The 22,746-nt window shown below is 34.0% G+C and overlaps 1 protein-coding gene across 10 annotated transcripts in view; it reads left to right on the forward strand.

Annotated features, from left to right (window-relative positions):
- UTRN (utrophin) overlaps positions 1-22,746 on the forward strand; it is a 651,323-nt gene that overhangs the window by 136,805 nt on the left and 491,772 nt on the right. For all 10 annotated transcript variants that reach the window (XM_007484681.3, XM_056818903.1, XM_007484684.3 and 7 more), the window contains one exon: positions 11,974-12,035. In XM_007484681.3, coding sequence (XP_007484743.2) covers positions 11,974-12,035 — 62 coding nt within the window. The remainder of the gene's footprint in view (positions 1-11,973; positions 12,036-22,746) is intronic.

Here is a 22,746-nt window from a genome sequence, read left to right on the forward strand (position 1 = left end):
TGTGATGAACAGAAAAAGATAGTTTAGAATTAGATTCCATTAATTAAATTATAGTGTGAGAGTTGAGATGATTTTAGTCCTCCATTTTCTGACTTACTGGTTTTCTCCTATGTCTGAAATTCCTACCCTTCTCATTTCAATGTTCTAGCTGTCCTGACTTCTTTGAAGTCTCAGATAAAATCCTACCTATTATAAGAAGCCTTTCATAATTTTCATTAGTGCCTCCCCCATATTGATTATTTCCAATTTATATTATATTTATTTTGTTTGCATGCTATTTCTATAGATTGAGCTCATTGACAGCACTGACTCCCTAATGCTTAACCCAATGCCTGGCATAAATGCGTGCTGACTGACCATGTGCCATCTCTTGTGTATAATTGGGGCTGATAGGATCTGGAAGATGTATTGAAAAAATCAAAGGTACATTCAGAGGAGGGTAATCAGAACCATTGGTTTAGAAGCCAGGAGGTATCTTGGGGAACACGTAGTTTACCTTTTCCAGATTAAGATTATGGCACAGGGAATTTAACTGACTTGCTCATTGTGGAAAGAGGTAGAGAAGAGTAGAGTTGATAATCATAACCAGTCAATGAAACTAGAAATCTATTGCTTTTTCCAAATTCAACACATTGCCCTTTGTTGTGTATAGCATATCGGCATACTATCCATTGGGTGAACTGGGGATATTTAGTCTGCTGGAGAAAATATTTAAGGGGAAATTGGGGAAGGCTTGATTATATTAAATTATGGGTCATCATATGGGAAAAGTATTGAAATTGATTGGCTTGGCCCTTGAAGGATAGTAGATAGAAGGTACTAGGTGGAGAAGAGTTCAATTTCACTTAAGAAGAAAATTTAAGTTAGAAATGGACAGAAATGGAATGTTACTTGAAAGAGTATTGAGTTTCTCATTCCTAGACACTTGTTAGGGCATTTTCTTTTATTTTGCTGAGAAAATCAAGGCCATTCCCTTGACATCAATTGTCACTATCTCTGCTTTTTTCCCTCAATCTCTGACATTGAGGTAATTCTTTCCTTTGAAAAGGCTAACCCCTCTGATTTGGCCTTAATCATCTTCTCCTTTTCTCTCTTCTTGAACATATTGCAATCTTCACCATTTCTCCTCTGACCAGCTTTAAGATACAGTTCAAACTCTGTCTTTCCTTGAACCTGTTCCTGATCACCTTGACTGCTAGCACCTCCTTTTAGAAACCACTGTGAATCGAACTTTTTTGTGTTTCTTTAAAAATATTTTTATATTTATTCTGTATGTAGGTAGTTATTGTCCTCTGCATTGGGATTGTTTTATTTATTGCATTCCTACTGATAGGCTCCAATGCAGCACACAATAGGGGCTTGATACATAAATATTTGTTAATTAATTGATATTGTGAAGGGAATCTCCAGGTATTCTCCATGATCCTAGTGTCTGAGGACCCTTCAGCTCCTAATTTTGTGATTTTTAAATAATATTTTAAAAACATTATTTTAAAATTGCCTTTTTAAAAATCAATTTTTGGTGTTATTTAAAGCATTCAAACTAAATGAAAAATAGAATAATTATTAAAATTTCATGTTATTTTCAATTGTTTCTCTTTCTCTCTCACTTTCTTTTTCTCTCCACCCCCTTGGCCTCCCTTCCCCCATGAAATAAATTGTTTTTGAGTTTTGGAAGGTAGATTATGTCTGAGAGGTAGGAAGAAGCAGCATGCCAATATTATGTCACTTTTTTTCTTTATATTGTATTATTAGCCATAAATGTATTTGCCATTTTTCTTGATTTCAATCGTATAAACATTGCCACTCACATAAAAACTATTTAGAAGAATGTTGCAACTTTAAAAATCTGAATGTTTTACAAACTTATTTTAGGTAAAATTTGGTATTATTTCCTTCCATTAAGCATGTAGTCCTGGAACTTTTTATTTACCAGCTTGCCTTGGCTAATTCTTCTCTTATTGACCAAATTAATGTAGGAATTTGTCATTCCTGTCAGATCTATATAAGAGGCTTTTCAGTATAATTCAAATTTCTGGGTGATCATTTACAATGTTCTGTTTCTTTTTGGGTAAGGGTGGTGTTTTGTTAAGATCTAAAACTCCATGCCCAAACTCATTTTGTTCCGGGGGTTGGGGGTGGGGAGATTCCATTATGAAGGGCTCCTTTGTTCACTACCTTTGATTCCTGAAGAATCTATATTATTTTCAAAGGAAATGCATGATATTGGTTAAATACTTTTTTCTTCACTTCTAAAAGGAAACAACTTTTCTTTAGCTATATGAAGCAAACATACACATTCCTCTAAATCAAAGTTTCTTAACATCTTTTCCTTCAAATTAAAGATAAGTTCCAGTTAATGTACTATGCTGCAAATGTATAATTACATATTATGAAATATTCAGTTTTTAGATCAGGTGTGGAGTTTGAATTTGAATTCTTATGTGTCACTGGAAAGAAGAGGCAAGAAAGAGAGTTCCATGTTACAGAAAAGTTTTCTTGAAAGGTAACCTTGTCATGCAGAGACTAGCAGATAGAGAAAGGAGAAGCAAGGGAGGGAAGAGCTGCCAAGACTAAGTCATAGTTGTTTGTACTAGTTTTATTTTGGGGTAACTTAAACATAGTTTCTAAAACATGAATAATTGAGTGTGGTCTGATTTGCCTTCTTGGCTTCTAAAATGATCTCTCTTGCTAGGAAGATGTCTGCTTTCTAGGGGTGGATCAAATTTTGTATCTGTGGTTCAGTCTATAATCAACTCAACACTACTTTTAAATCATCCTAGAAGACATGCCTCTTTGGCTTTTTTAAGTGTAGGAACTTTCTGTCCAGGACATCTGCATTTTATGGAACCCATATTAACCTAGCGCCAGTTGGGTACTTTCAAATTACTATGCAGAGATATATTAAAGAACTGTTTTCACCAGGATTCTAATAATATAACAGTTTTTTACTAATGGTAAATATGTCTCAGACATCTACATTTATTTGAGTTACAATGGATGTGGATGTATGCATGTGCATGTGTGTGTGTATATGTGTATATGTGTGTGCCTGCACACACACACAGCCATACCAAAAATCCCCCAACAAACTCAATTTCTCTTCCAGGCTTCAAATTTTGGAGTTAAACAAAATTTTGTTGCTCTGCCAAAAGTATTGTTGGTCTGCATTGAGCCAGGGTTTTGGAATCATTTTCAAAACAGTTTTCTTAAAAGTTTTCGCCAGTGGGTTTGTTGTTTCTGTCTTTCAAAAAATACTTGTTCCAGAAATAAAATTCAAAGTTATGCAACAATGTGAAACACCTGGCTTTGTGTGAACATGTCAAAGAAGGACCAGATGTTTTGAGGAAGGATTAAAAATAAAAAAAACAGACCCTAGCCCTTAAGAAGTCAAACACATTTCCCGTTTTATGTTTTTCTCTGTTGTTGTCTTTGATTAGAATTGTCTGATCAATAGCTTTTACTAAACTTACTCACTTTCAGAAATATAAAGTCTAAAGAAATAGTGCAAACTTCATGTTTAAGTGTTATAAAAGTTTTAACAGTAGTCTAGCGGGCATTTTTACGATTTTTTCATTGAGGAATTTAAGGTACTAATTTATAAGGTTTGGGTTCACAACCAGATTGTATGTGTATGTGTATATGTATGTGTGTGTCAACACACAAAATCTTATAGTTAAAACATATAGAAATAAATATGCATATTAAACCTATGGATACTTGCTGTTTCTTTGTGTGAGTACACATTAATGTAGAGAAATTGAGCGACCTTGTCATTAAATATTCTATTTTACATTAAATTATTCCACAACATTACTATTGAGACTTTGATTGAATTCATTCAAATATTAAAAACTTTTATAAACATTATTAATTTAGACATTTCTGCATTTTCAATGCTATTTTATATATCAGAGTGGTAAAATATATTGGTTATATTATATAATATATACAATGTATATTATAGTATTTTTATATATATACATATATCCATCTTTTATCTACTAGCTACTTGGGTTCCAGGGAAGTTCAACCTGGCAATATAAATTAATTTTTTAAACTAAATTGATCTACTTTCTTTTCCTTATACATTCCATTTCATTTTGTTTCTCCTTCTTCCTCACCTTTAACTTTTAGAATCTCTAACTTTTTTTCAAGACTCAAGTTAAATGTTGTGATTTGTAAGTTTTCATTCCCTTCAGATTTGGTTTATTGCTTTCTCATCTATGTCCATATTTTCCCTTCTAGTAGAATATAGTCTTAGGCAGACAAGGTAAGAATTTTCTTTTTCTTTTTTTTTTTGCCTTTGCATCCCTGGCACCTATAATAGGAGACACTTAATAAATGCTTGTTGAATGGATGGTGTTGAATGGATTATAATAATTCTGGGTAAGAGTGAAAGTTATTTTAACATATACAGCCCCAATAAATGGATAAAGAAGGATTGCTGTTACTTTAAGTGGACTTTAGAGCCTCAGATACTATCAATATTCTGAGTCACCAACCTCCTGTAAGCAATCTTCTATTTATTAACTTTCACAAGACATATGGAAGTAAAAATATTTAGCAAATTAGAACTTGACAAGAACTACTTCTGACCCCATACATGTCTGGAAGTTAAGATTTTTCAATAATGTTCTCTTTGAGTCAAGAATAATAGCTCATAATTAATGTCCAAAACCTGATACTTTTAAAGGTATTAAAATCACTGTGATTTGGGGCTTTCATGTGCTCTGAATTCTTGATATTATTAAGTTGGAAAGTATTTTCTGTGTGAAAAAGAGCTGCTTTACACTGGAAAGCTTCAGTTGGTAAAGATCCATACTTCAGGATCCATCTGCCAAAGTGATTAAGAAATGCAATATGTGGCATATGAGCAGTCATGGTTGATAAACTGCCTACTTATTATATTGAGCAATGGTAGGATATCTGAAACCAGAACTGGTGCTTTTAGCATTGTCCTTTTGGCCCAGGAAGGTCAGCTTCTCAGCATCATTAATATTAAGGAGGTTCTTAGAGGGCATTTTTGTTTCTGGTACCAGTTCCTTCCTTTGTGTCTTGGAGTCAGTTTCCAATTACCTTTATAGATTTGTAAAAGAACCAATTCGATGAAGATGCTATATATACACACACCATGACCTTTTAATTTCAAACTCTCTTTTCAGAAGGCAGAAAAAGAATGAAACAGATTTTGTGAAATCATAGTTGACCTGCTGAATATGTCATTAGAGGTTTCTAAGTAATTGTGAATCTCAATTTGTAAAGAGGTTTCTGTAAAAATGGAAGTATCTTTGAGATTTATATAGAGGTGGGATGGAATTTTTCTTTTGCTGACTTGTTAAATTGTTAAGCCAGGGTAATATGGCAAGGCAAAACACAATGTATAGGTTCTGTTCATGGGCCACTTCGTTCTTGACCTCTGGGATCTCACATAATTCAGCTTCATGGTGCTTGCTCCCTTGTCGACTCCAAGGAAGCCCCGTATTTCCGTGTTTTTTTTTCTCTCAATTTATTGCCCTTCAAATATTAACTTCCAATCAGTTTCCTTCAGCAAACTAAGCTACTATGTGTGAGATGCTTTACAAGGAAGGCATTACATATGTCCAAATACTCAAATGGATGGGTGATTGCATTGTTTTGGAATTTCTTCCTAAATATGTAGATAGAATCTCATCCGTGCTTGTCTGTCCAATCCAGTAATACAATAAATGTTTTTTAATAAGTGCCTACTATGTGCAAGACATTGTGCTAAGCATTAGGGATGCAATTAATAAAAAAGTGTGTGTGTGTGTGTGTGTGTGTGTGTGTGTGTGTGTGTGTGTGTGTGTATACAGAGTGCAGGAGACTTCTTGCTCCTTGGAGCATTGAGTTAGATGCAAAGTGGAATGGTCTGACTGACTATCCAGTTTCCGATCTCTTAAAAAAATAAAGTCAGTAAGAGAAAATGGACCCAACTCTTCCCTTCCCTCTATATCAGAGGGAGAAGAAGCGCCGGGAGGTGATATCAGTTAAGGCTTGAGTTAGTAGCAAGGCGATAAAATTAAAAGTGATTAACTCATCCTCGAATGGGCGTCATGTGTTTTGGAGCTGAAACTAGGCAGAACAGCATCTCTATACTGTGTCCTCCTAGGATTTATTTATTTTTATAGGGATAGGGGAGAAAAGGGAAAAGGAGGAAGGGTTGTTTGTTCAGCATATTGATGTCCTTTCTTATTTTTTCCTGACATTGTGATAATGTCAGTGGAGCCCTCTGGACATCTAAATTTTAAAATTCTTCTATGTATAATGTTCTAATTTAATTATTTGGAGATAGTGGAGTGGTAGTCCAGCTTTCACTGCCATACACACCAGTAAAACGTGTTTTGAAAAGATCTCTTTTGCTATCATAGGAATCTTGGTCAGTGAAGATATTGTGTAAATTCTTGAGAATAATCCAGCCTTATTATCTCCTCCTTCTTTTCAGGATATCCATTCAGAATGCATATTGAATCCTTGTTTACAGATATTCTTTATCCATTTGATCTTCCCTATGTGGATGGGCAGATCAATTTCTTTTGGATGATTCCAGATCTGTTCCAGGAAGCTCTGGAATGTTTTTAGACTCAATAATAGAATGTTATTTGCAAACAGGAATATCTTAGAGCAGTGGTATCAAATTCAGATAGAAACAGGACCACTAAATCATATAAGGTACATAAGGATCCCTACTGAATGCATATTGATTTAGAAAACCACATATTAAAGTTATCTATATTTTATTGCATTTTCATTTATTCATTTATTTATTCATTCATTTATTTATTCATTTATTTATTTATTCATTCATTTATTTATTCATTCATTCATTCATTTATTTATTTGTTTGTTTGTTTGTTTGTTTCTGATTACATTTTAATCTAGTTCAGGGCCCATTCATACTGGGTTGTAGTAATTGAAATCTCTATCTAGGGGACCTCATCATCCCTACGGAATCCCTCCTTGACTTGGATTTTGCAGTAGATCTTTTTCTTTCACCTTGTTTAATACTCTGAGCAAGGCTTACAATGTTTTGGGTCCTGTTTGATGTTTGTTATCTAATAGGGTTATTTCTGTCGTCAAATCTTCAAGGAATCTTGATGATTTTGATATGGTTGGATTGCAAGAAAAGACAAAAGAGTCTTTGGGGCAGCATTTTGTCCCCCAGAATGTGGTGGTGGTGGTGGTGGTGGTGGTGGTGGTGGTGTGTGTGTGTGTGTGTGTGTGTGTACACATGTGGTAGTATATACAAAATTGATAAAAAGTATTTTTGGAAGGAAGAACAGAAGCAACTTGGGGGATCAGGAAAGATCTTTTGTATAAGATAGCCCTAGAGTATTCTTAAAGAAACTAGAAATTCTGAGATAAGCAGCAAGTGCTGTCTAGTTAGAGGGGTTCTATAGCACATAGGCAAGGTGAAAAGATAATTATTTAGGGGAAAACAGCAAGGAAGCTGGTTTGACTGGATCTTAGGGTATGTGAAAGGGAGTATTGTGTAATAAGGCAGCTGAAGGGGTAAGTTAGAGCCAGATTGTGAAAGGCTTTAAATTCTTGATAGAAGAATTTATATTTGTTCCTAGAGTAAAGAGAAAGCCTCTGGAGTTTATTGAATAGGGCAGTGACATGATCAAATTTACCCTGGAGGCAATTGTGGCAGATGAATTATACTGGGGGAATACTTGAGGCTATGGATCAATTAAATGAGATTATAATAGTCTAGGCAATGAGGGGCTCAACTAACTTTTTAATGGAGAGAAGGGAAAGGATGGTGTGATATACATTGTGAAGGTAGAATCCATAATATTTGGCAATGGTTTGGGTATGTAGAATGAGGGGAAATGCAGAGTAGAAGTAAGTTGGAGATAATTCTTCTTACTATTTCTGTTGATACTACCCCCATTTCCTAATCTTTACTTGGAATTTTATATATCTCTTCTCTCTCCCTCTCTACCCAAATTGTCAGTTGCTTTATCTTGTCCATTTTACCTTCATAACTTGCATCTGATTCCTTTTCTCCATGCCCAATGAAGTCATTCTACTACAAATCCCAATCACTTCATGACTTAACTAGTTGTATTAGGCTCCTAACTAGTGTTCCTGCTTCCAGTTTTTCTTATCTTCAGTACATCCTTCACATCATTGCCCAAGTCATTTTGCAGTAGTACACAGCTTTGATCATATAATTTCCACATTTGGAAGCCTTCCATGACTCCTTTTTACTGACTTCATTTTGACATTTAACACTTTCATTAGTCTGTTCTATTTGCACTCTTGCTCTTCTTCATGCTTAGTCAGATTACTGGACTATCCATTTCATATCTCAGTGCTTTAGCCCCATATCTTTGCACTTTTCATACTGACATTGCCTTTCTCACCTATTTTCTACAAGATGAAATCTTTCCAGTTGCTTATCTGTGTCTTATCTATTAACTCCCTGGGATGGTTGAAGATTAAATGAAATGATGGCTAGTAGGAAGATTATGTATATAAAAGTGTATACTTAAACTATATAAGTAAGCTGCTGTTTTATGAAGATAATGACAAGATAATTATTTTCTTTCAGTACTTAAGTTCAGTAATCTGTTTTTCCATAATGATATTTCCTTCCCTGATAACATAAACTTTTTTCAACCTTTTAAAAAACTTTTTTCTAAGTTTGGGTAGGCTAGTTCTTGAATAAGAGAGGTATGTTTTGTCACTGGAATAGTTGGAATGAGATTTTATAGGTCCCTGAATGGTAGATTAAGGAGTTCCTATTTCATACTGCAGGAAATAGAGAACTTTTGGAGGTTTTTGAACAGTGAGACCTCAAAGGGGAATGGCACCGTCAGATACTACCCCTTGATCACTATTCCCCCATAATGGATACAATATGGAACCCTCAATCAAAAATCCTTGAGAATATCAGTGCTTCCAGCTCAGAGTCCTCGCCCATCATTTTAGGAAGCAATCCCTGGGAAGATACAACCTAGTTATTGTTCCTTTAGGTGCCTCAGCCACACCTAATGATGACTGAGGAGAGAAAGTTCTTGCCACTAAAGTCCTCGGCTCTATTATGGTTCAGTATCAGAAATTGATATGATTTTGTCAGTGGAGATTACATTAAAGAAGTGACCCTTATCATCTGCTTTGTAACTGAACTCTCTAATTGAGAGAAGGGACTGTCTTACTTGACTATTTGTATTACAGTGCTTTGCCCATAGTAAGTGTTTAATAAGGACCAACTAATTGGCACAGAGGATAAGGGCATTGGGTTTGGAATCAGGAAGGCTCATTTTCATGAGTTCAAATCTGGCCTCATAACTTAATATCTCTGTCACCCTAGGCAAGTCACTTAATCCTGTTTGTCTTAGTTCCTCATCTATAAAATAATCTGGAGAAGGAACTAGCAAACTTTTTTCCTATCTTTGCCAAGAAGACCCCAAATGGGGTCATGAAGCATCAGACAGGACTAAAAAGTGCTTAATAAAGACTATTCATTCATGCATTTGGGAGTGCCAGCCAGAACTTTAACTCTGTTGGTGTTGTCCAGGGATCAGTATGACCTGGGACAGCTAGAAATGGTTTTTATTTTACAAGCCTGCAAGCTAAGAATGATTTCTACATTTAAAAATAGAATTTTATTGTATTTTTTGAAAATGTGAAAAATAATTCTTAGCTTAAAGTGTCAAAACAGACAGGGAAATATAGAAGCAGACTGGCTGGCAGTGAGATTTGGCACTTGAATATTAGATTACCACCCCCTGGTGTAGCCTTTGAAAACCTGCTGGTAAAGGAACATTTGAAGTCTGAATGCAGATTGAAACATACTAATCTTTATTTCTTCCATTAATTTTTTTCTCTAGTGTAGGTAAAATGTGTCTTGTTTCACAACATGATGAACATGGAAATATGTATTATGATAATATACATGCAACCTATTTCATATTACCTGTGGAGGGACCTGGGAGGGGTGGGATGGAGAGAGAAAACTTGGATTATAAAATGTTAGAAACAAATATTAAAAATTGTATTAACATGTTATGTAGCCAAAATTTTAATTATTTAAAAAAACCTGGTGTTACTTCCACTCCAGGAGGGATATTAGGATATTGTCTCTCTTTTCCTCTTCTGAAAATGATGAATCTGTTATCTCATTCATTATCTTATTTTGACATTTTTTGACATTATAGACCATAGCCCATCTATACATGCTCATCCTATGAAATTCTTATAAGGAATTGACCTAATGAGCTGACGAATCTTCCCTTAGATCTCTGGATCTGCTCATGGATCTATATCTAAAGTGGTTATGCTTAGGTTGGGCTATATCAGTGATGTTAAATAGGAACCACTAATCTTTTATAATGATACCTGATGGCTGCGTATAAACATTTTTATTGTCTAATAAAATATACTTTACTATATTTTTATTTTTGTTATATATTTTAATCTGATTCCAGGTATGAAGGAGTGTTGCTGGCAGTGTGATTGAACCCTCTGTGCTACATGACACCTTTTTTGTGATTGTTGTTGATTTCCTTGAAGCTAATGTGTGTCTCTTATTTTTTTTTCTCTCTCTGAATTTAACTTAGTGCTTTGTTAAAATATTGAATGTTGGATGAATAAATGAATGAATCTCAAATATAAATGGTAATAGATATGCTATCATATATACTCTGGGATTATTTCTTTGCCATTTTGGTAAAATAGCTCTTGTTCTTTGCTTTTAGAGACAACTTTCTGAGTCCCTTAGGTCCTGTTAGTTTGTAACTGGGTTGACTTTTACAGATAAGCAATTATCTTGCCTGGTTTGAGCAAACAGTTGGGGAGAGTGGTATGTCTAGGGTTTTATTCCCAGTGTATTCCTGTATGTGAGTTGTTGTTCCATTTACTAAAGAGATGGAAAGTACACATGAGGCAGATTTCAAATGTGGGATTTATTTTTTCATGTAAATTGAGGGTATTTGCTATTGGAGAGTATTATCTTTATAAAGTCCTTCCTATTTTTAACATTCTATGATCTCTAAGGTACTATCACTTAGTATTTTAAAAGTAATGTGGTTAGAAATTTTTACATAACATCTTTAGAAGTTTGTTAGGGTAATGAATAGTTTAAATGATTTATTCAAAGCGACTTATATAGCTAGTGTCAGAATCAAGACAAAAACTCAAAATTTCCATATAAAGAGTTCAGTGCTCTATCCATTAAGTCTTGTTTCCTCACCAGGACACAGAAACATTCATATCTTTTGAGTTGAAAGAATGCCAAAGTAAATAAGATGACCCACAGGGTTCAGAACAAACATTTCTGCATTTAACTGAGAAAATAGTTTGTTGTTAAAAAAGGAAAATTTGTAGTTCATTGATTTTTTTTCTTCCTACTCAATTTCCTTTTCCTGTAAAATGCTATAGATTATTTTGATCAATGCCATGTGATTATTTTTACTTCTTCCACACTATAGGAAAAATGTACTGCAAAATCTGTAAATTCTGATTTGCCCTTTCTCTTTTTGAAATGGAGCCCCTGATAGAGGAAGGCAAACATTCTTTTAGATTTAACTTCAAAACTTATTTATGGAATGGTAGGGCAAAAGAACCTCCTTTGTTGTAGTCAAGCTTTATGTCCTGTGTTCGTCTTGTTTACAAAAGCAGAGAACCAGATTGTTTTTATTTTCAATCATTCACAGAGAATACCCACATTAAAGGCCACAGTTGCTGGGTCCAGTTATTCACAAGCTTAAGACTGATCTTTGAGGGAGAGGTGAACGCAACTCTATGAAATATCCTAGTAAAGTTGAACTCCATAAATGATTAACTTTTCAGCCATCACACTGTTCATTAGACTTGGATCATTATGCTTCATGAGCTCTGCTAATAGGACAATTTAAAACTCCCCAGGATAGAGATAATCTTGTTTAGTACACTTAACCAATGGCACAAGTTCTCATCCTTCCTTTCTTTTTTTTTCTCCTCCAGATGAGCACAATGATGTTCAGAAGAAAACCTTTACCAAATGGATAAATTCTCGATTTTCAAAGGTAACAATCAATTTTGAGAACTCCTATGGTAGCAAGGAAGTGCAGTCTGAAAAGGGAAATTATGGTACACCAAAGTACTTTATTGACTTGCTTTATTTAGTAGAATAAGACCTCCTAGTAGGATGTATATGTGTAGCCTATCAAATAATTTTAAAAGATAAAGTTTAGGCAAAATTGGGCAATTTATATCTTTGTTCATATCCTCTAACAGAGAAAAACTGAATGGAAATCCAAGAGCAGTCAGTTGGCACGATTCTCATTATTTCAGTGTTTTCTGCATATCTTAGTGCAATCAGCTAACTACTGTTTGCTCCTTTTGACTCTGAATCCTTAGGGCATTTATGAAACATCCTACAACTGGAAAATGACTCTTTGAGCACTTAGCTAAAATAGCATTGGTTCAACTTTGCCCATTTAAAATGATAGCACCATTAAGAGGGTATTATTTCTGTCCAGTACAGTCAAGATTAATGGATTTTCTTGTAGCTCCTGATATAAGGAAAATAATATGCTACATGGTTTTTTCTTTTGTATTTTTCTCTTCACTTCTGGCATTTTCCAGTACCTCTCATTGCTCACCACATCCTTTCAAATAAACAGTGCCTACTATGTGCCATGCACTGTGCTAAGTACTTACCAAGGATATAATTAATAAAAAAAAAGACAGATCTTACCCTTAAGGACCTTACAATGTAATAGGGATGTGGAAGAGAAACAATACATAAAACAATACAGGAAAAGCGTAGGGAGGACTTTAAGAGGTACCTGATGTGGGGGCATCTCATTGTATGGAGTTGAGACCAGATGAAGCAGAGTGGCATCAGCTCAAAAGTCTTTCTGTCCTCTGTAAAGAAAAGCATTGGGAAGAATTTGGTACTCACCTTCTAACTCTAACCTTTCAATTAGAGAGGAGAGTATACAATCAGTATCTTAGCCATGGGTTTTTGTTTTGTTTTTATTAAATGGCAGCAGGCTAAAAATTGGGTTAATATATTAAAAAATACTGAGATTAGAGTCTGGATCCATCAGCTTTGGGATGACACAATTTCTTGGTTATCTAAATAATACAGAATATCATATTGGAAAAATCTAGTTTTTAATTAAATTCAACAAATATTTATTAATTGACCACTATGTCCCAGCCACCATGGTGGGTGGGTGGTAACGATGGAAGGAAAAAAGCAAAACATTTCTTTCTCGAGGTGCTCACATTCTTTTGGGCAGTGGTAGGAGAACAAGATGTAAATATACAAATAAATAAATAAATATATATGTATGTACAGATATACATATACACATACATACAAACACAAAGCTACATAAAATATTCAGAGATTCTTTGATAAATATTGTTGCCAATCATAATTGTCAACCACAGAGACATTTCATTACTGGTTTAATATATGTCTGAAGGCACTCCTATGGTAATGTTAAAAACAATGGGCCATGAATAGCCTTTTCATATATCTTATATAGAACATGATCAGATGAATAAAATTGGACTTTTTACTGTGGGTAAAGATTTATATATTAAAGGCAGCAGAAGGGGAAGATCTACATACAATAAACACTGCAGCTCATATTTTGCAAACAGGCTACAGGAATTGACCAGATAACAAGAGATCTAAAGTTAGACATGTCAGTTAAATTCAAATGGCTTCAGCCAATTAAGTGAAGTGCTCTCTCAAGCAAAATGGCAGCTATACTAAAATTCTCTTCTGATAAAGGTAATGGCATGAGATGGGGCAGAATGAAGGACATAGATCTAACATGAAGGACATTCTCTTAATAGTAGAATGGCAGTTTTAGAAGGCATAATGGAAGAGCAGAGTGGAATTGGATATCGGAAGGCTAAGACTGATAATAAAGAGGACCTAGGGAATAATGTAAAAATTAAATTAGTTCTAGTAATAGAAGTATTATATTTTAAGAGGTTTATTAAAGATTTTTAGAAATCAAGGAATAAAGAAAATCCAAAATAAGAAAACCACATGCCTAGGGCTGATTAGCCCATTCAAAGCTTACTTACTACATCTTGTAAAAGCAGGAAGGAGAAGAGATGTGAGAGCATAGAAGAGGGAGAGGTAGGCATTATAGCCAGTTAAATAATCATGTGATCTCACCTGAGTGGAGACTCAGGTGAGATTATAGGGAATTCTGGGAAATACCAAGGACCTCTGGGGATTGAAGTCTAGGGTTCAAATATCCATTTTACAGTCAGGAGAGAGGTGGCTTAGAAAAGATATTTTAGTCTGGCAACTTATATTTTAGAATCATCGACGTTCTTAGTGGAGCCCTTAGGGTAGTTACATCACCTTGTTCATCATTGTAGTAAGTTTAATATTGATTTGCTTATCAATCCTTGATCAATAGGGACACATCAGATGAAGAGGCACTGGGCAATGGATGGATATTTCCAGGTGGTAAAAGCTGGGTTCTATGGAGTTCTGGGGCTTTCCCTCCAATCCTTTGTTGGGATGGTCCAGCTGACTCCAGTGTTGAGTACATTTTCATCTTCCTAGCATGGAGGTGGGAAGAGGGAAGAAGGAAGTTAAGGTTTTTTGGGAATCTTCAAAAATTCTTAGAAAAGGATAGTGTGGTGGTCTGCATGAATAGGAAGAGACTAATTTAAATTGCAGGTGACCTCTCTGTTTAAGAAGGTAAGATATAGAGTTATGTGTATCTTGAGGTAGTAGATAGAGAGTTTGGCTTCTCAGGCAGCAAGATCTGTTTTTAAGTCTTGCCTCTGACCTGTACTGGCATTATGACCTTGGGCAAGTTGCTTAACCTCAATGCCTCAGACAACTTTCTAAAACTACTATGAATTGCCCATCTGCTTTGGAAAAAGGAGTTTCCTCAGTGGGAAACACCTTTAATTATCAAATTACTCATCTGATTCCTCTAACCTTTATCCTTAAAAGGTGGGATAATGAGTTAAGGAAAGTTATCTTAGTATCTTTGTAATTCTTTTAGGAAAAATCAGTCTGTATAAAACTTTATAATTGTTGAATATAATTATAAGAATTAATCCATAATCAGCATAATTTGAAGTAAATTTTAGGTTTTTAACATTTTAAAAGAAATACCCTTAGCAAAAAATCTCCATTTAGTAAGGTTTAGAAGTTTTCATCTTATCTTTAATGAAGAGGAATGTGAAAACCTGCTTTGACTAGAGGACCAAGGGTGTATATGATATCTGCTTAAGGGGGTTTTTGTAGAAAAGAGCATGGCAAGGAAAAAGTTAATTTTTATGTGAGTTTTTTTGTTAGATGTTTTAGGCTTAGTGGTAATCATTATTTTTTGCCTAAAAAAATATAACTACCCATATACCTAGGAGTTTAGCTTCAGTAGAATTTGCCCTTCTTTTTGGAGCAAGGCAGTTAAAGATTTTGTCTTCTAGGGATTTAACTTAAACATTGAAAAAGAACCTCCCTAGTTTTGAAGATAAATTTGAAAGAAAAGATTTTTATTACCTAGGAAGTAAGAATTAGGTAAGCTGTCATCTTGAATTGGATGTCCTTTAGACATCTTAATCACATGTCCAAAACTGTACTCTTTTATCTTCCCTGCAAAAAATCTTACTAAGGCATTTCTTCATTAATGCCAAAGGCATCAGTATCCTCCCAGTCCCAAACTGTCTTTTGCCTTACTTGGTATCATTAGAACTTAGCACAGTGCTTCACACTTAGGAGTCACTTAATAAGATGCTTATGGACTAAATTAGCACAGAATCTATGAGGTGGAAAGTTTCTCAAGGGCTATCAAGTCCAACTACAACCTGACCAATAATTTACTTTGGTGGCATCCCCAGGATTTGGTTATCTAGCTTTGCCTTGAAAATTCCAAAGGAAGAATGGTTAGGTACTGGACCCTCCACCTCCAGCAACATCTTCTCCTACTTCTTCTAGTTCTAATTGTTAGGAGATGTTAATTTCCATTATGTCTAATTCTCTTTTTGGCAACTTATACTCACTGGTTCTAATTCTGGTCTCTTGGGCCAAGAATCCCAAGTCTTATTTCTTTTTTCTTATTTTTTTTTCACAGACTTGGAAACAATTTATTTTATTTCCTCTAATTCCTTTAAATTCTCTAGTATAAACTTGCCCCATTCCTTCAGCCTGCTACCTCATTTTTCCAGTCCTTGCACCAGAGTCATAACTAGGACAAAACAACTGGGGCTTTGCCCAGGGCAGAAAATTTAGAGGTTGTAAACAGCACTATCCCCTGGGGTGTGCTTTCTTTTTTCCTTGCCCCTGTCTTATGATGATTAATGGCTCCTATTTTCAGGGCACTTGTAGTTAAGAAAGCCTATGGTGTCTTGGGGAATGGAGATGATTACAACTCACATTCTCCATGAGCAAAAATTGACTGTTATATCTCTACTTCACTCACCATCTTGTTCTAGGAAGTCACTGACTTCTGGGCATGCTACAGCTTATTGCACAACTGTTTTTAAAGCTTAGTGCCCACACTGAATAGAGTATTCTAGATGTTGACAGCAAATTAGAGCAGAAATATTATTTCTCCTTTTTTGGGCATTATTTCTATAAATACAATTTAGGATAGTATTAGCTTTTAACAAATGGATGTGGAAAATCAAAGAAAGGGAACATATGGTATAAAACAAAGGAGAAAGTATGACAAATTTAAAGTAAAATATAATATATAAAAGTATAATAAAAGATATTGAGTATAAATTAGAAAATTTAAACTTATAGATGAATGAAGCATTCATTAAGTGCTTTACTATGTGTTATAGTGTTTATAAAACTCTTCTGTATTAGAATCAATATTGTGTACCAGTTCTAAGGCAGAAGAGTGATAAGGGTTATGCAATGGGGGTTAAGTGATTTTCCCAGGGTCACACAACTAGGAAGTATCTGAAATTTGAACCCAGGACCTTTCATCTCTAGGCTTGATTCTCAATACACTGAGCCACTTAGCTGCTCCTATAATGTATATTATACCACTAACACTGTGATTCTTTTGTGTTAGGCAAAGAACATTGTCCTAATGACTAGATTACTTTTCCCCTTAGATATCTTTATTTTCCTTTAGAAGGAAAAGAAATTCCAGAACATTTTGTTAATGAGTTTCAATGTTGAGTCTAGAGAACTTGGAGAAAAGGAATCTTTTTAAAAGTTTCATTTTACCTTGAATTCCTTTCCTTCTAACTGAACCCTGGGTCTGTTGACCATATGGGCAGCATACCTGAGTCTTGACATATCATTTTCCTTTAGGTTTGGTTAGTCATTGTTATGTCATTTCTTTAAAACAAAACAAAAATACACCTCCCAAAACACCCAAAAGCCAAGCAAACAAAACACCGTCCAAAAATACCAAAAAAAATAAAACGCTGAACTGAATGACAGATAACCTTTCGTCAAAAGGAAGGAAACATTACTTCACAAACCATGTGAAATTCTTTGCTTCCAAAGACTGAAAAATCATGTAAGGAGATTAAGAGAAAGTGCCAGGTTATTTTCTGTCTTATTTTTTTAAAATCACAATTGTACATTCATATTTAAAAAAATCAACTTTCCTTTAGGTTTAATTGGAAAAGAGACTTTGACCCCAGAAAATTTCCACAACTCCAAAATTCCATTATTAGCTCCATTAGCCATTTAGAGTATTTCTCTGAATAGAGGTAGAGGGAGAGCAAAGGAAATGTGACCAAACCTACACTCACAGGGCACATAACCTTTTTATTTCATGATTACTTTTCATTGGCACACAGTAAAGCTTGTAGACCCCCTTTCCAGAGTAATATATAAGATAAAATACATAACATTACAAAATAAAATAATTGTCAAAGTATAAATAAACATAAAGAACTTCTGGTACTTCAGATTATGTTAAACTGAAAATTTTAAGAACGTTTAATAATAAGACAAAAAACAGTATATGAAATTTCATTAGATTTTTTTTCAGTAATCTTTATGAAGCTTTAGTGTTAGTAATTGAGGGAAAAGGTCACTGAAAACTTTTCAAAAGGGGATAATTATTTACATTGTTGGCAAGGATAGCATTTGCTAGACTTCAACTTTAAAAAAATTTTTCTCTATGAAAAATATGTTTCAATTTTCTGCTACATTGGATATTTTAGAGGATAAATGAAGAATCTCTACAACTGCTACAAAAATAGGTTCTCCCCACCTCCTTTTTTGACAATCATATTTATTTACATTATATTTTTTCCAAGAGAAAATGGGAAACTGAGTTTGTTGTCTTAATAGCCAGGCCATGGAGTTTGATAAGCTTTCACCAAATTATTATTAGTATTGATTAAAGTACCAAGTGCCAATAGTACTTGTGTTTACTTGATTACAAAGTAATTAAAAACTCAATATTTGGGATCTTTTGTTTTGATTTGGATGACATTGATATAAATATACATAAGACATTAAACAAAAGTAAAAGAAATGCTATGTTAAAAGAAATATTTTACATGGTATGTAAGCTTTAACATTTCTAGGAAAAAATTGGAGTGCTATAATTATGTAAGGAGAGAAAATTTATTATCTTTCTTATTACTAGTAAGGAAAATTTTTATGGGAGACTACTTTTTTGAAAAAGTGGATGGTAGTTTCATGTGATGGAATAGAATTTAGCATATGAACAAGAAGTGAATATTGGCATTTGTTCTTTGAACTTATCTTTAGTTGGATTTAGTTGGATTGTATAAATTTGTCCATATTTTAATTAAAAACAAAACCAAAAACAAACCCTTGCCTTCTGTCTTAGAACCAAAGCTTAGGTTCTAAGGCAGAAGAATAGTAAGGACTAGGCAATGGGGATTAAGCCACTTGTCCAGGGTCACATACCTTGGAAGTATTTGAGGTCAAATTTGAATCCAGGACCTCCAATCTCTAGGCTTGACTCTCAATCCACTGAGCCACCCAGCTGCACCTCTTGCCCTTGTTTGTAGATAGTTATTGTTGTTATTGTTGTTTTTAATCATAAAAATCCTTTAATTGCTTGATATCTCCTAGGACATTATTACATTTTGTTTTGCTAGAAAAACTATATGAAACTTGGAAGATTTTAGCTGCTTACTAACCAATATTTTTGCCATTGGCTTTTTGATAATTTCATGACAGAATTGGGAAAAAAGGAATGTGAAAAATTCATTATTCTTCTTCTTAAACTCTTCCTTTCTTCCTAACTTTCCAATTCTTTTTGAGGACATCACTATTCTCCTAGTCCAACCTCATGGTCATTTTTGATTTCTTACTTTGTGACCTGCTGCCAAATATTTTCATTTTTCTCTCTTGTGTAGGTTATTTCCTCTCTCCTCATACAGCTACAACTCTAGTTGAAGTCATCACCAGCACTTACCTGGACTATGACAGTGTCCTCCTTACTATTATCTCTACTTTAAATCTATCTTGATTTACATGTAAGGTCTATTTTTATGAAGTATTTGTCTTATGACACACTTTGCTCAGTGAGCTCCAGTGGCTTCTTATTACTTATAGGATCAAATATAAAATCTTCTATCTTGCATTTAAAATACTTTACAATTTGGCCTCTTTCTGCCTTTTACGTCTTGTTACAATTTGGGAAAATCTTCCTCCTGTTTTTGTTGACAATATTGTGGAGTGGAAGGAGTCTTGAGCTTGGAGTTAGAGAGATATTTAAGTCTCATCTCTGAATCTAACCAACTGTGTGATCATGAGATAAGTGAAATATATAATCTCTAAGTCTCAGTTTCCTCCTAGGGAGGATAATAGCTGATATTTATCTAATACTAAAATATGTTAAAGTACCTGTCTCGAAGTAGTGTTATGGAATTTAAATTAAATAATTTATACAAAGTATCTGTAAAACTTTAATGACATACCATTGCTGGGTTTGTACCCCAAAGAGATAATAAGGAAAAAGACATGTACAAAAATATTCACAGTCATGTTCTTTTTGGTGGCAAAAAATTAGAAAATGAGGAAGTGTCCATTGATTGGGGAATGGCTAAATAAATTGTTGTATATGATGGTGATGGAATATTATTGTGCTCAAAGGAATAATGAACTGGAGGAATTCCACCTGAACTGGAACGACCTCCAGGAATTGATGCAGAGTGAAAGGAGCAGAACCAGGAGAACACTGTACACAGAAACTGATAGACTGTTGCACAATTGAATGTAATGGACTTCTCTACTAGTAGAAATGCGATGATCCAGGACAATTATGAGGGACTTATGAGAAAGAACACTATCCACATCCAAAGAAAGAACTGTGGGAGTAGAAACACAGAAGAAAAACAACTGCTTGATCACATGGGTCAATGGGGATATGATTGGGGATACAGACTCTAAATGATCACTATTGCAAATGTTAATAATATGGAAATGGGTCTTGATCAATGATACATATAAAACTCAGTTGAATTACACATTTGCTATGAGAGTGGGGAAGGAAGAAACAAGGGAAAAAACATGAATCATGTAACCATGGAAAAAATATTATAAATTCTAGAAAAAATTCTGAATTAAAATTAAAAAAAACTTTAATGATAACATGAATATCAGCTACTGTTATTTCAAGCATGTCGGCAATATATATGTTTATAAAATAAGTTTAGCTGCTCTTATTTTAAAGTAATAGATAAATATTATTGTGATGCATTTTTCAAACTATAATGGAATTTCTCAATGCCAAAATTTATGCATCTCTAAATTGTGGTATTATAGGTCTGTTTAGCATTTAAATTAAATTAAAGATGGAAAAAAAATCTTGATTCATTAGTCCCACTTTATTCTAGCCTAGTATTTGCTTAAATATTCCTGAGATTTTTGTCCATTCTAATTTAAAGTGCATTTAGTTTATTAGTAGACTTATCTCCCAAGGGAGGCTGTGAAGACTTTGCTACTTGTCTGTTAAGAAATCTCATCTGACTTTCATTCTGTGTTTTTCTTGTCTCATTTTCACTGGTGTTCATTTGCCGTAGTTAGGTGGCCCAAATTGCAGAGTCCCTCTTAGGAAAATTTAAAGTTATCCTGGAAAAGGGAGGCAAAAGAGAAGGAAAAATTGTAGAGAAGATGTAAATTTTCACAATTGATTACTTTTAGTTTGTAAAGTCTCTCAGTTATATGGAACCAATATTTATTAAACAACCACTATGTTTAACAGCTCAAGGTTGTAATTGGGATACATACAAAGATAAAATGAAATGTGTGCATTTAAAATATCTCAATATTCGAATGGTTCTATGGTCCTGTTGATTCAATTATTCTTTTATCTATTAATACCTTTTTTTTTTAATTCTTACCTTCTCTATTAGAATTATTACTGTGTATTGATTCTAAGGCAGAAGAACAGTAAGGGCCAGACAAATGGGGTTGTGACTTGACCAGGATCACACATCTAGGAAAATGCAAGTCTTTCATGTTCTCCTATGAATTTGCATTGGAGATTTCATTAAATTTGCTGGAGACCTTCCTTGGGATTATACTTTTTTGTACCTCATGAACATACCAGGAGAACCAGAGGGGTGTCTGATTACTTCTCATTCTGATTATGTGACCTGCCCACTTCCCTTTCCACTCATACATTAAAAAAAAAAATGACATTATTGATTCTAGTTTTTTTTTTAGTTACTTATTGTGGGCTAATGCCCACTATACCTTTGTTCATTGACCCCATATTTAGTTCTCAATCTTTTGGAGACTTTATGTTAAATTAAGGACCACAATGTCAAATTCTGGCACTGAGATTAATATTATTCCCAAGATTTAAGACATTTGAAGCATTTCTTCATGGAATAATTTAAAAAGCTGACTAGAATAAAAATATTGAATATTAATGGAGAAAATGGAACTCTGAAGGAGCAAGATTTATGGTAACTTTGAAAGTTTGTGCCAATAATATAAATGGTTTGAGATATACATGGGCATCTATACAATGAGTAGAACCAAAGCATTCATGGTCTTTTTTCATCAATATGCCATTTCTGTTAACAAAGATAGTGTAAGGAAATATTTCCTGTTCACTCTTATATGCTGACTCAATATGGAGTTTCCGCTATATTGTAGAGTATCCAGAGTTCTATTGGATCTACTAATGATTTCTTGTCTGTGTTTAACTTTAAACAAATTAACTAATTGCTTTAGGCAATCATAATCTATCCAGTGGTGCATTTCTTCAAGCTCCAGAGTAATTTATATTTGCTAGGATCTTTTGAAAGCAAGAAAACCACTCAATAGTCATTGAAAAATTAGCGTTTTTCTTTTCTCTGTCCAGGCTAATGATTTTCCACTATTATTTCAAGAGGGTAATTGGCAAGTTTTGAAAGAGATGTTGCTCATATCTAGAAAAGTTTAGAAATTCCTCTATTTCTACCTTTTTTTCCCTTTTCCTCCATCATGAGAGCTATACAGTTAAAAAATTAATGAAGATTATATGTTGCTTGGGTTTTAGCATGCAGTTATAAACAGCCAAGTTATGCCTTTAGTATACATGGCTTGAAAACACACTGGATGTGGACTATGAGCTTGGCCAAGAATTAGTAGGAATAATAGAACATGCTGATCACATTTTAGAAACTGCATCATCCTTTTAGTGATTCTAAGGTGTTTCCTGTCATCAAAACATGATTTTTTTTTCAAAATACTGTTATTCTTTTCATGATGTTCTTTAACTGTGAAGTATGGAAAACTATATATTCTCAAATGAGTCACAATTTGTTTTTTCTTTTTCTTTTTAAAAGTCCCAA

Source organism: Monodelphis domestica, chromosome 2 (assembly GCF_027887165.1).
Source record: "Monodelphis domestica isolate mMonDom1 chromosome 2, mMonDom1.pri, whole genome shotgun sequence".
Taxonomy (NCBI): domain Eukaryota; kingdom Metazoa; phylum Chordata; class Mammalia; order Didelphimorphia; family Didelphidae; genus Monodelphis; species Monodelphis domestica.